At 30.8% G+C, this 14,958-nt stretch overlaps 1 protein-coding gene across 2 annotated transcripts; it reads right to left on the bottom strand.

The window, feature by feature from the left end:
- Positions 1 to 4,967: 4,967 nt before the first annotated feature.
- On the bottom strand, positions 4,968 to 8,368 carry LOC114748070 (cysteine-rich receptor-like protein kinase 10). Of its 2 annotated transcripts, XM_028936425.1 has the most exons (6): positions 7,282 to 7,450; positions 6,651 to 6,781; positions 6,320 to 6,530; positions 5,910 to 6,147; positions 5,624 to 5,774; positions 4,968 to 5,465 (listed from the first exon to the last, which is right to left on the bottom strand). In XM_028936425.1, exons 1-6 carry the CDS (start codon positions 7,427 to 7,429, stop codon positions 5,148 to 5,150), a joined length of 1,197 nt encoding a protein of 398 aa, XP_028792258.1. In that variant the 5' UTR covers positions 7,430 to 7,450; the 3' UTR covers positions 4,968 to 5,147. The 2 variants fall into 2 exon arrangements, with proteins under 2 accessions (XP_028792258.1, XP_028792257.1); XM_028936424.1 differs by lacking the exons at positions 4,968 to 5,465; positions 5,624 to 5,774; positions 5,910 to 6,147 and adding an exon at positions 7,564 to 8,368 and having other exon boundaries at positions 6,250 to 6,530; positions 7,282 to 7,398.
- Positions 8,369 to 14,958: the final 6,590 nt, after the last annotated feature.

The following is a 14,958-nucleotide window of genomic DNA, read 5'->3' as shown; positions in this document are numbered from 1 at the left end:
TGAAAGAGACGCACAAAGATAGTGCTTCTTGGCCAACCTTTGCATATAGGGGAAACGAAAATCTCATAGAAAAGAAGTCACCAATTATTAATCAATGGGATGACTAAGTCCAAATTACCTACTTGGATGGACTTGTCACTTTTCACTGAGCTTTGACTTATTGCGAAGGTTGTATGTGGTCTTGTTTTCGCCGTACAGAGACCGTGTCTGTCCAAAATTTGATCAGACTCACTAGTCAGACTGGGCAACTTGGGTTAGGTTTTAATATGATGATGATTTCTATGCACCTACTGACGGAATAGTTAATCATACTCTGAAAACCATTAATCTTATTATTTCAATTGATATGTAAACTTAATTTTGCTTATGATTTGTTTTGCTATGTCTCGTGTGTATTGCTTACTGTTCTTTTTTTTTTTTCGGCCTTTAATCTTGCACCGTTGGCTGTCCTTGCTTCGTTTCTTTGAATGCTATTTTCCTTTCCATTCAAAAAAAAACAGGATAGTGGGATATGATGTTTGAGAATTGTCATTTAGCAAAATGATGACTTGCTGGTCAGAAGTAAACTAAAGTGCGGGTGGGGATAATGACAAAGTTCCAAACTTAATTAATGCGACTTTTACTAGCTAGTCATTTTGAGTTTAGATTCCTTTAGGGTAATTAAATAATTCGTTACTTCCACATTAGTCTATAAGAATAAAAGGGTAGGAAAAAATAGATGCCTCACTGTGAGAAATACGGCACAATATGATGTTTACGCACTTTTAAAGTCTTCTTCACTATTGAAAGAGAGGCGCAAAGATAGCAAGCACTTGGGGTAATTAATAAATTCAATAGCCTTGCGTTTTTTCAGCCTCTTCTTCACTACAATTGAAAGAGACGTACAAAGATAGTGCGTGGTGGCTGGCCTTTGTATATAAGGGAAACGAAAATCTCATAGTTCAATTTTTTTCTTTTTGTCATTATACAACATAAGATTAAAACTCAATCAATAATTCGTGATTAGGTTTAGAGACTTGACATTTGAGTCTTCTCATAGAGACTATACAGTTCCCGATTGGGTGGTTTAATTATTAATTAATGGGTGGAAGAAAAGATGCCACCAATTATTAATTAATGGGATGACTAAGTCCAAATTACCTAATTGGATGGACTTGTCACTTTTCACTGAGCCTTGACTTATTGCAAAGGTTGTGTGGGTTCTTGTTGTAGCCGTACAGAGACCATGTCTCTGTGGCTTAATACAGAAAGGGTGCCACTAGAATTCTTTTTCATGTCTTGGCTCTTCCACTTATATACTCCATCAGTTCAAATCATATACAATCTCTAAAAGGATTACATTTTCAACACTTCAGTGGGTGCAAGAAAAAAAATGAGGGAGTGGTTGGGGAGTTCGACAAATTAATTAAATTACTTATAGCGACCTTAATTCAATCATTTCAAGTTTATTCTTTTATAATATAAATAATTAACTTCTCTCGCTTTATTTATAAGTTAATCACTTCCAACACGTTTCATCAAAACAGAAATAATAGTAATAACAACAACAACAACAATAATAATAGCTCGTTAACTATGCCTTGAAAATAAATGAATGTAGCTATAATGCACTAATATTTTATACTCTGTATGCTCCTATTTATAAGCTTTGAATTTGAAAAAAAATTTAGCCTATTTTATAAATTTCAATTTGGGTTTATCTCGACATGGAATGTATTTTTTTTTTAGTTTTACACTTAATTATTAATTATCTCTCATTTGTCAGACTTTCTCTCATTATCTCTATATATTCTCTCTCATCATTTTTCTTATTTATTATAAGGCTATGTTTGAAAATAAAAGTTTATTTCTTACTTATTTATTGTTTTTAACTAATTTTAGCAATTTTTTGGTTATACATTATTTGAAGTTTGCCATAATGACGGGATGGAGTAAATAAGTTCGAGTATTACTGCCAATATAAAAAATTTAGTAACAACTCATTCTATCATACTAAATACTAAATACCAAACACTTCAAGAAAAAATGATAACAATCACAACAATTTCGTTGACTAATTGCCTTATTGCTTTCATTATCATCTGAAAAATTGCGCTTTATATTAATTCATCCCCTGATCTACATATCATGCATTTTTCCAACATTAGTAAGGTAAAAGGACTACATTAATTTCATGGGAAGAAATTTAGTTTGGTGGACCAATTACGGGTATGTGGAGGTACAGTGTTTCCGTTTTGATTTGTGATGTCAATTTTCTTAGATGGAAAAACCATTATGCCTTGCGTCCTACGTCTAAGGGAGCTGTCTCATCTCATCAACATGTATTTTCATATCGGAAGAATCTCTCTGAGATGAAAAATTACGCTACCTTGCTTATATCAATTCATTCCTCAGGTCTTCATATATCATTGTCCCAGCATTAGTAGGGTAAAAAGACTACATTAATTTAATGGGAAGAAATTAAGCTTGGTGGACCCATTACAGGTATGCGGGGGCACAATGTTTCCGTTTTGATTTGTGAAGTCAATTTTCTTAGATGGAAAAACCATTATGCCTTGCGTCCTACGTCTAAGGGAGCTGTCTCATCTCATCACCATGTATTTTCATATTGGAAGAATCTCTCTGAGATGAAAAATTACGCACCCACTTTTGCTCATCAAATAGTTAGATGCAAAACCAACCCTTCCTGGAAGCTACCAGAGTGCCAGCCCTTCACGTACATAAGTTTTCCTTTATCAAAGTGACTTTGTGGTTTTTCCACAACAAAAAGTGACTTTTGACTTCATATCAATTGACTAATAATTTTATCTTGTTGTTAACAGCTAGCCATATTCGCTTTCGGTTCCGTCCATCCAATTTCATGTATCAAAAGTTGTGTCACAAGTGATGTTCGTTTGGGTCTGAAGAACTAAAGGTGAGTCAGGTCTTTCGCTGCCATACCCCATCATCTCGTCACTTTTTAAAGGCAAAACCCGTAACAACCTCAGGTCTTCATATATCATTGTCCCAGCATTAGTAGGGTAAAAAGACTACATTAATTTAATGGGAAGAAATTAAGCTTGGTGGACCCATTACAGGTATGCGGAGGCACAATGTTTCCGTTTTGATTTGTGAAGTCAATTTTCTTAGATGGAAAAACCATTATGCCTTGCGTCCTACGTCTAAGGGAGCTGTCTCATCTCATCAACATGTATTTTCATATATTGGAAGAATCACTGTGAGATGATAGAAGAAAATATACATACATATTATATATCATTATAAAAAAAGAAAATAATTACATCAAATTCTTTATGTTATATCCATTATATCAAGTTTTTTAATGGACATAATCTGTATCGTATATATTTTTTCATATGGGTTTAATAGTTTAATGAAAATGCTGGTAAAAAAATAGTTTAATGATAATATTTTAAAAAAAGTAGACATGGCTAAATTTGATTGAAAAACTTCACATAATGGACATAAGAAAAAAACTTAATGTAAGTATTGTCCTATTAAAAATTTCCTATTAAAAATTTCAAATATAAGAGAATAGTTTGAATCTTGTCTTTATTTTTTAGGAAAAATTACATTTAGGCTCCACCCAAGGGAATTAAATACAAACAAGTCTCTTTAAATCATGAAATTATCTTAAAGTCCCAAGAAACTTTTTTGCAATAAATTTTATTTGTTTAATTACCAAATTATCTTTCTTTTTTTTTAAGTTTGTATTGACAACTGAAAAAGCAGTCGTTAACAACTTAAAATGTATGGATTAACAATTATCACCGCAAGTATTGACAATACATTTTTTCAACACATCACAAAATCTAATACATGAGTTCTCAATACCTTCCTCAATAGTTGTCAATCCTTGCACCCTAAGTTGTCAATCACTGCTGTTTTAGTTGTCAATGCAAACTTTAGGGAAAAAAAAGATAATTTGGTAACTGAACAAATAAAATTTATTACAATAAGGTCTTCAGAATAATTTCTTAATTTTAAGAGACCTTTTTATATTTAATTTTCTTGGATGGAACCTAATTGTAATTTTTCCTATTTTTATCCCAGAATTTGTCATTCAATTGTTAAAATATTTTTTTATAATTATATTTCTGATTATCTTTTTTAAGACGCACGAGATTTCTCCATTTATATTTAATTAGCTGTCAATTTTGTTTGGAAATTGACATGAAAGGAGAGGAAAGAGAGTCTCATCTACCTTTGAAGATAATTGGTGATTTCCAGATTATCACCTTCTTGACATTTCTTTCCAGGATGCTGGCATTATTATTGGTTAAAATATATATTTAGTCTTTTAACTTTATGTAAGGTTTCAGTTTGATCACTTAACTTTTAAAAGTATACTTTTAGTCCTTTAACCTCAAAACTATTAACAAAAAAATAATAACATTAAGCCTTTGAATGCTGATAAAATATTACCAAATGCTAAGCTATATTTTTGGGGGGGGGGAATAGAAATCAAGTTCTAGACTCAATTATAAGTAGTGAAAGGTTTGTCAATGCAATTTTTCTCTTAACATTTCAGAAGAAGCTACTTAATATATAAAACTCTAATTCACATGTTCTAACTTATTTGTATAAACACTCTTTAATTTATTTAACTATAAATGATTGAAAAGGTATTAACAAGTAATTAGAGCCTTGAGTTCGGCCCAAAAAAAATTAGAGTCTTGAGTTAATTTAGCAATAATTGCATTATACAAATAAATTAAAGGGAAGGTAATTATAGTTTTTATGAAATGCTAAGGAAATCATCACCCCCAACCTTTCACTTCTTATTTTAGAATGTTATTCATTTTGTTATTTTTACCTCATATTTTAATTTATCCTTTTATTTTGGCTTAATTCAAAATAAGGGATCCCCTTTACTTTCGGTATTTATCAATTACATGAATAAAATAAAACTCTATTGTTCGTTAGTTGTATGTATTATCCGATACACACACACACAAACCATATCATAATTCACAAAAGCTAATCATGAGTATATTGAGGTGCATAATTATATAAAACCACTGCATATATGTTTTTACTCATAGTAGTGTTACACAGGAAATCAAAATACACACACATACATATATCATAATTATATTTTTTTATCTTTGGGACAACATAGTAATTTTTCCTACAACATATTATAGCTACCGAGGATACTGCTCTGACACTGAAAGCTGATTTATTGATCCGTCGGCGGATTGATCTCCAGAAGATAGTGATTTGATTCCTGGTAAGCTTCTCCAGATATAAAATGAAGGTTCTGAAGGAACAGGAAGGGTGATTGAATGAGTACTAAGCATGGGAACAATGGAAGCCATTGTTGGCCTGTGTTCGGCATTTTCTTGAACACACAGTAACCCTATGTGGATGCATCTCATTATTTCATTTCTTGACCCAGCATCCTCCATCAACGTTGGATCCACAATATTTGCCAATGTCCCTTTTGTCCAGTTTTTCCAAACCTGAAACAGCTTGTTCAATAATTAGCTACTACCACATCAATTTTATGTTTTTTCTTTTTCTGAATGTATGTTTCACTTAAACACTATTGAGAAATTCATGGCTAGTTTTGACTTTAGTACTAAGATTAGATTTGGATGGATAAAGGGCATGTACTTACCGCGCTTACTACGTGCTCCTCATTTTCTCCATTCTGAAATTGACCTTTTTTCTGGCCACTTATAATTTCTAAAACCAATACTCCAAAACTAAAGACGTCTGATTTAGTTGAAAAGGTTCCATTCATCACGTATTCCGGTGCCATGTATCCACTGTCAGATATTTTATAAGAATAATGAGTATATTTAAATTTGGTTAGTCAAGTGATATCTCTGCTAGCAGGGGGAAAAAAGGTCAAGTTATGTCTCCAGTGTTATAACATTAATCTCATAAATCAATAAACTTACTAGGTCCCAACAACTGTGCTTGTCTTGGCTTGAGTTTGATCTATCACAAATAATCTTGCCATGCCAAAGTCTGATATTTTAGCATTCATCTCTTCATCTAAGAGCACGTTGCTTGCTTTGAGATCACGATGAACAATTCGTATTCGAGAATCATGATGAAGGTATGCAAGGCCTTTGGCAATGCCTTCTATAATTTTGTAGCGCTTTTCCCAATTCAATTTCACCCTTTTGACGGAATCTACATAAATACAGACGTTACAAGGTGACTTGTACATATCTAGTGATCCTTTGAATTCGACTTGTCTAAAAGAAGTCAAAGAAACTTGGCAATAGGGTAATCTGAAATCAGAAGAAAAGCTTAAATATACACGTAGATGACATCACAGAATCAAACATTAATATTGACTTACCAAAGATGAAGCAATCAAGGCTTTTGTTGGGAACAAACTCGTAAATAAGGAGCTTTTCTTCTTTTTCGAGACAAAAACCAAGTGACCTCACTAAATTCCGATGTTGTAGCTTGGCCACCAGCAACGCTTCATTCTTAAACTCCATCTCACCTTGCCCAGAATCTCTACTCAACCTTTTTACAGCTATCTCTTGTCCATTATATAGCCTACCCTGAAATTGTGTATTTTAAAAAAATCAAATACGTGAGTTTTGATATAATATAAAATACAGGAACTGGAATATTCCGTTTGAATAATATTTAATTTAATACTGTATAATTTAATTTCTTACCAAGTAAACAGGTCCAAATCCACCCTGTCCAAGCTTATTTGCATCAGAAAAATCATTCGTTGCCGCTCTGATGGTTTCAAAGTCCATTTGCAATGAATCAACGGTCATGATTTCATCTTTATCTTCTCCGGCTACGTTACGCATGGCAGCACAAGTGCATGTACGCAAGAGGGTTAAAGCGACATAAGAAAATATTTTTCAACTAAAATAATGTTGGACATGATTTTCCAGGACTCCTTGTTTTGTATGCTTTCATTGAATATTGAACTTCTCTATACTTTATTATTTTATATTGAATTGAGATTGATTGATTATACGTGTAATCAATCAATGTTTCAACTCAATTATAAATCAATGTCAGTTGTAACACAGTCCTTATAATTTTGACTAAGTTATAACTCAATCTCCATAATTTAACCATTTAATAAAAAAAATTAGTCTCCATATTTTAAAAAAATAAAATTGATATTTCTTGAAGTTTAGGGCAATGGTTGCTACTTAGGAATTGAGTTGCAGCCGAGTCAAAACTTTAGAAAGTGACTTCATAATATATAGAAACTGAGTTGCAATCGAGCTAAAATTAGAGGGGTTAAAAGATTAATTTTTCATAATTTATAATACATTGACTTACTTCGGATAGTCTTCTTTAGCCTTCTGGCCTTAATAATAACGATGAAGATGACTAGTGCGATGAACGCAACAGTTGGCACAACTATGGCAACAACAATTCCTGTTGTGTTTCTCTTTCCTGTACCAAAAAAACAAGATTTTGTGCTCATAAGTATAACATGTAAATCGGAGATTGCCTCATTCAAGCAAATTCTAGAGGGATACGCAATAAGTAGATAGAGATTGACTCTGATAATCTTTTACCTCGTGTGTGTGTGTGTGAACTGAATGCAAATATTGATACCTTTCTTGGGTGTCGTTGGTAGAGCAGGTGGCAGAAGAGGAGACGGCGGTGACTGTAATGATATGAATGGTTGTGCAGCCGCAAGATCAAAGAAGCTGTAAGTCTCATATCTTATGTTGCAACTAGGTCGTACCACTCTGCCACCTCTATTTCCATTGCAACATTTTGGAATTTCTGAGATTGCTCCATTCAAGCAAGCTCTGCAAATGTTCTGTGACAAGTCTGGCGTGCACTGCACCAGACCATATATCGTCTGATTGCTTGGACCTGTCGCATTCGCCGCCGCGAACTTCCGAATAGAGCTGCCGGAAGAAGCCCTGTCTCTTAGAAGATTCATCATCTTCGTCACCACACTCTGGAACTGGTCTTTCTCCAACGCATCCTGTGTGTTCCACAAATAGAAATATGGCGATGTTTCCATGAGACCGAATATGGTTCGGTTGGAGTATCGCAGGAAGCAGTTATCGTACCACCCGATCGCCTCCTTCACGTTAGGGCACACTTGGAGAAGAAGAAACCTTGAATCTGTGAGACAACTACGACAAGCTGCTTCCTTAACATCTCCTCGGCAGAGTGCGATGGCGTTAACCTTGTCGGAGTTATTGCCGAAGGAGAAGTTGTAGAAGCCATAGTCAATTTGCGTGTTGGAGATATTCATCAAAAGGTTTTTGAGATTGGTCTGAAAGGTACTGTTGCTATCATCAGTAGTCCCGTTACCACAGAAGAATTTTAAGAAGTTTGATTGGGCTTCAGTGCCCTGATGAGACATTAGGCTTAGGGTAAGAAGAAAGAAGAGAAAGGAGAAGAGCCTCATTGTGACAATGGTAAGAACTAAGAGTACTAGTGAAAGTGTTTGAGATTTGGGTGATGAGGCTTGTGTTGTGTTGTTTCTATTTATAAGATATTATCTCTGGGTCCTCATTTAATCAATTAAGTCTTATACTACCTTTGATCTTAACTATAAGATCTCATTTGCAGACTACAAATGAGGTTTTTAAGACCAGAGGTAGTATTAAGGACCAGAGGTAATATATCGTAAATGTCTCTATCTCCATGTAACCTTGTGGTTGGGGAGATCAGGTGCTGACTAAGTCCATCGTTTCTGGAGTTTACCTTAATTTGCCTTTTAAATGTTATATTTGTGTGTATTAATCCCGGATACTTATTATAAACATGTAATAGCAACTTTATATAAATTAATAAAATTAGTTAAAATTAGGTATTTTTTGCAAAAATTTAAAATTATCATCCGTAAAAGTTATTAATTAGAATAAAGAGTTTGATTAATTAGTCAGCAAGTTTTATAATTAGTTAGGAATGCAATGTTTTAATTTATTGCATGTAGTCGCTATTTTTAACAGAACATTTTGTTTATTTGTTTCAATAATATATAAAAAGATTTTAAACATCAATAAAATGAGGTTCTGACTTGAGAAAGATAAATCAACAATCAAAATTAAAATCATTTCAAAATATTGATTGTCACACAAACAATAGGACTAATCTACATATTTGAAAACTAAAAGTGTCCTTTTACTCTTTTATTTTACATGAGATTTCATTTTGATCTCTTAATTCTATAAACTATCTTTTCAGTTTTTTTAACCCTAATGCACTTAACAAAAAATATTCAGATACTGAAATTTGAAACGTCAACAAAATGTTCTAAAAAATTATCATATTAATTATAATTTTCAAAATAATAATATTTGTCACAAAAATCAACATTTGTGACTAATGAAGTTAGGGTTAGATAACTGAAAAAAAATATTTTTAAAAATTAAGGAATCAAACTTCAATCTTATATGGAGTTAGAGAATTAAATGAGCGTTACCTATTTTAAAATACTAATGAGTAACCATTTACGCATGCATTGATAACAAAAATGTCACTAGTAAAAATAGGAGAAAAAGATAGAAAGGAAAATATTTTGGTGAAATTTGAGTGGTTACAAATTCATCATATCCTTTATTCTAACTGGGGGAAAGTAGGATAATAACAAATGTAAAATTGTATAGAAAAAATTATAAAATTCACTTATAATCCTCAAACAAACTCGAGTGATATTAATAAATTCGTATGAATAAATAAGATTCCTTTTGTCGTTCCACTAAATGACATCCAAGGTTGCTCAAAAGAGAACCTCTTCACTTCTTATATTCATTGCTAGATTAATTTTAAACGGTCAAAATTTAATATCATGTAAAAACATTATTATAACATCGAATAATGTATATAATTAAACTATTGAAATATTGCCTATCAAAACTGCAAAGGATAAAAAAAAAATCAACAAAAATATACACCCGTAAAAATTGTGATATCCTAAATTTTATTTTAGGATTTAGTAAACAAATAAAAAATAAAATAATATTTTATAATAAAATAATAATATTTAAAAATAAAAAGAGAGAAGAAGTAGCTGTTTTCCACCGGCTTCAGTGGAAAGTTAAGGCATGGAAAATTGACTCGTGGAAAGTTGATGCATGGAAAAAATTGAGGCGTGGAAAAAATGGAAGCATTTGGATCAAAAAGAAGACTTTAGGAGGAGGAATGAAGACTTTGGGAGAAGGAGAACTAAATGCAAAAAGAAAATTTGTGCTGGGTAATTGAAAGATGGGAGATAAAAGAGAGAGAGTAGAGCCAGGAGACAAGGGTGCGGGAAAGAAAGAGAGAGCAAGGAAGAAAGAGAGAAATAGTGTGGGAGAGAGCAAGAAGCCGATGAGCAATCGTTGTGAGAGAGAAGGAAACCTTTAAAGATAATTTACGTACATAACATTACTTCTTTTCATCAAACTTTCTTTATGAATATTTTCTATATATTTTAGGCTTCCTAATAACAGTATTACTATAGTGTTTAGAGAAAATTTGATACTTATATATGATATAAATATAGAGTTTTGGTAAAAGATGATAATGGAAATTTAGAGGTAAATGAGTTGTTAACTTTAATCGGTTAGATTTGTCCATTTGTTGGTTTTTAGTGCTTAAATGGATTTTTCTAGTTGAAAAATCGGTTATATATGATTTATATTACGTTTTTACCAATTAAAATTAAGTTAAATAATTTATTTGGGTACTTTGACATATTATTGAGATTTTAATCGATTCAGTTTTATTTATTGGGTAATCAGAGGTTTTAAAATAATTATTTTAGTTAAAAAGTTTATTATTTATGGAAATATATATATATGATAGTTATACCATTAAAGCTTTGAACAGATTATTTATTTATGAATATTTGAAGTATTATTGACTTTCTGATAGTTTGATTTTGAGGTTTAAACTTACATTGAGATTTTTAGAATTTAGAACATAATAATTTTATATTTGAAAATTTTGGAAAATCCTTTTTATTAAGGTAAATAATTTGGGGGTTGTAAATAAATAATTTGGCTTTTAGGAAATTTTAAGTTATACTTAATTTTTGGGTTATGAGAGTTGCGAGAATTTAGAATAAAAATTCAATTAAATTAGAAATTTAAATAATATATAGAAGCTTAATTAATTAGCTTATATTAATATGTGGTTATATTAATTGTGTAGATTAATTATTGGCTAAGCAAAAGATTGACCTTGTGGTAATCCTTACTATTAGTTTGGCGAGAGATAACTACTTTCCACTTGTTATATATGTTAACATGTTGTTTGAAAGTATTTTGTTATTTTAGAATAGTATTTGTTGTTTGGAACTTGAGTAGATATATTATAACTGTTGAGCTATAAAAATTATCTTGTGAGATTTTTGGAATTGTGATGGAGAAGTTTGGAAAGATATATAATTTATATCTTATAGATTATACTGAAAAAAAATAGAGACATTTTTGTTATATTGTGAATGATTGATTGTTATTTGGATTTTGGATTGAGCTTTATCCTACCACGTGGTAAGGCCGCCATTGGTGCACATTGGTTGGCTTCTTCCTTCGTCTCCCATAATGAGGGATAGGCCTTTGTGGCTTCTTATTCGTCTCCCAGAATAAGGGATAGGCCTATATGTCTGATTAATCCCCACAGTGAGGGATAGACCTATGTGGCTTGTATGTTAGCCCCCACAGTGAGGGTTTAGATTATTGAAATTATATTTCTATGGATATATTTATGTTGTTCGAGAATTAATAACTGTCTCACTTGACACTTCAAGAGCATGTGTTAGTATGTATGATGAGTTCGAGAGTTGGTTACTAAGGCATTTGTCTCACCTCATGGTTTTTACTATCTTCAGGTGATAGTACAAGTGGTGGCCTATCAGAGAAGGCTCCAGAGGCATAGTGTGCTGTTATAACTTGTATAGCCTCCCTGCTTTTGTTCTATATGCTAACTTGTTATATATTGCCACATAGGGCTCATCTACTCTAGTGTCGTAAACTAATACCTCTAATTACTACTATCTGGTATGATAGGGCCACTAGAAGGCTAGAGACATCTCAGACTCTGCATGTGACACTCTTTTGAAAGTATTGACTTTTGACTAATGGCTCTATAGCTTATATTAAAAATAATTTATCAGTTCGTATGTTGGAAAGTATAAGTTTGGTTTGGGCTAAGAGTTGAATAGTATTTATGGACTTTGGAAGTCCAAAGCCCAAGTTAATAATTGATGTTGCTCGTATTATAAGTTTATTTCTTTTAACCATGATAATGATTTTAAAATTTTAAGGTTTTTTCTTTTCTATCATTGTTAATCTTTCAAATAAATTGTTGGATTTAATCTAAAATGGTTTTGAAAGAACCGTTGTTACAAAAATCATATTTTAACGGTATAAAATTATTTATATATTTTTTATCAAAAAAATTTATTTATGTATTTTTTGCTATTTCATAATATAATATTTTTTATAAGATATTAGATCTCAATTACTTCCTCTAATCGTTTTTATAAGAGCCTGCTAACTAAATTACACAGTTTAAGAAAATAGTTAAAATTAGTTAAAAGTAATAATATGTAATAAATGAACTTTTTTTCAGGCATACCATTATTTATAATTACAAGTAAGAGATAAAATGTATGAAGGAGAATGTAGTAAACATTTTAATTAATGCAATACATAAAATTAATCAGGAACAAAATGAAAAAAAAATTAAATGTTGAAACAAACATAAGTGTAAGGTAATTCAAATTTTAAGCTATTATAAAAACGACATGGGGAAGTATTTAAATTTCACCTAATGATGGAGATAAAAAGGGAAGGGGGGAGGGAAGTTGAAAGGTTTCCAATGTTGATTTTAAGTGTTCCTTCTATCTTATTTATAAGTTTCAAATTTAGGAAGGAGTATAATCTATTTTATAAGTTTCAATTTCAATTTGTTTTAATATTTAATGCATTTTTTAATGTTGTTCTAAATTATTTTTCTCCTGTCATATTTTGATTTCTCATACATTCTATTTCATTATTTTTCTTATTTATTATAAAAATATATTTCTAATTTATTTGTTAGTTTTAACTAATTTTAATTAGTTACTTGTTATTCAGTGATTTTTTTTAGTTGAAACCAGGTGTTAGCTCAGGATATCATATGTTTAAAGGAACCAGCCATCTATCAACTGTTATTCAGTGACTTTTCCTTCCGATAAAATCGTCTCCTCCGTGACCCTGCCAATTTATGGTGCGTTTGACAGACAGGGACGACCTAGTCAATAATCCATCATCCATGAGAAAAAGACAAAAACGAGGACCGCCCCACCTTTCACGCCATATGAAAAATCTGTACAAGTCTATCTAGTTTTTTTTGTTCAAAAGAAACAATTGTTTTCTGGGGGAAAGGCAATTTTGTTCTCAAAATATTCACACAAAAAAATTATAAATATATTAAAAAAAATTATTCAATGTAGTCCTAAAAGTATTAAAAAATGAATGATATCGCCAGATTTCAGTTAATGTCAATTTTTTAACTGAAAATGTGACAATATTGTTTCTTTTTTTAAAAAAATTTTTTTCACTCTTCTTGGGTATTTTTTTTAACCTTTCCTCCTAAATGATATTAAGTTAAAAAAAAACTTTTAGATACATACAGTTCCTTCATACTACTTGTGGTGCTAAATATAAGAATTAGTTGGAGATTTAATTTGGTTCTGAATATAAAAAATTAATCTATTTTATTTTTATATTTATTTATTTATTTATTTTCTCAAAATAGTCCCCATTATGATTTTACATGTTTTTTCCCACAAAAATTATGATTATACACGTTAGAGAATTTTCATTATTCTAATACAAATTATTAATAAAAGTATTTTAAGAAAAACAACACATATATATTATAATAATGAATTTAACTAATTTTTTTAATATTCATGAATTAGTTATCTAACTCTTATATTAAAAATTAAAGGTAGTAGTTTCCAATCAAAAATCACCCTTGACTTTTTTTTTCCCCTTCTTTCGTATAACATCTGATTAATACTTCCTTCGGTCTTCTATATAAGACACAATATATTTCTCTAGTTTTGTTTACAAGATAGAGAGAGAAAAATTTTGTTGGTACTATTTAGAGGGAAGAAAGAAAATTTTGTCATATAAATATAATTTTTCCTCCATTTATTATTTTGTTAAATTTATATTCATGTGGTGTGTAGAATTTACATTAAATATCGATTAAATTGAAAAGTCGTTAAATTTTAAAGTAAAGTTAATAAAGTTTAAAATTTATTTCAGTTTGCATAAAACATGTTCAAAAGTAACTTTTAAATAGATAAGATGACTAATTTTAGAGTAAGCATAGTCCTATTCATAATATAAACTTTTAAATCTCTCTAAATTTTTCTGTAAATTTTTTTAACACTAATAAGGTTTTTTTCACCCAAAAAAAATATACACGCTTAAACCATCTAAAATTTTAACTAATTTCTTAGCATTGATTATCCTTTTTTTCCTACTTATTCTCTCTAGCCCACTTTTTCTGGGTTATTTGAAAAACAAAAGAAACAACCATTAGTGGGAAGATGATCATCCCAACCGAGCCCAATGGTCACACTTCAAGAACCGTAATTAAACATTGGAAGCTTTTAGCTTCGCCATCGGTTTAAATGGCCAGTACATATTCTGCATATTTCTAGTAATAAAAGTCAATTATATATTCCGTTACAACAGCTAGAATTACGTTAAAGTCCTTACTAGTACTACTATAACTTAAGCCAAATTGGTATAGCCAATTAATCTGCCAGTTAAGCTAATTAATTATCTTTATTAAATGTGGCGATGAGTTTATTGGCTCCGGATTTCCACTGTATCGACCATCGTGCACTATAAATAAGAATATACATTAATTAATTAATAATATAAGTAACAAAAGTAAAAGATTTAATAGTTTTATAATATGACATTACACTACTAGAAAAAATACATATAACGATGCAAAACAACAAGCGGTTAAAAAGAAAACACTCTAAAAAAA

Source organism: Neltuma alba, unplaced genomic scaffold (assembly GCF_004799145.2).
Source record: "Neltuma alba isolate B1F8T4 unplaced genomic scaffold, ASM479914v2 tig00005602_pilon, whole genome shotgun sequence".
In the NCBI taxonomy this organism is placed as follows: domain Eukaryota; kingdom Viridiplantae; phylum Streptophyta; class Magnoliopsida; order Fabales; family Fabaceae; genus Neltuma; species Neltuma alba.
The sequence above is the reverse complement of the archived record's forward strand: the minus strand, read 5'-3'. Positions and strand labels throughout refer to the sequence as shown.

Bases quoted from the DNA above. Each gene is read 5' to 3' on its own strand.
- LOC114748070 (XM_028936424.1), bottom strand. From the start codon at position 8,332: ATGTCTCATCAGGGCACTGAAGCCCAATCAAACTTCTTAAAATTCTTC. The intron at 7,399-7,563 runs GTATCAATATTT...TTTTTGGTACAG, and splicing joins ACCAACGACACCCAAGAAAG to GAAAGAGAAACACAACAGGA. The intron at 6,782-7,281 runs GTAAGTCAATGT...TGCGTAACGTAG, and splicing joins GCTAAAGAAGACTATCCGAA to CCGGAGAAGATAAAGATGAA.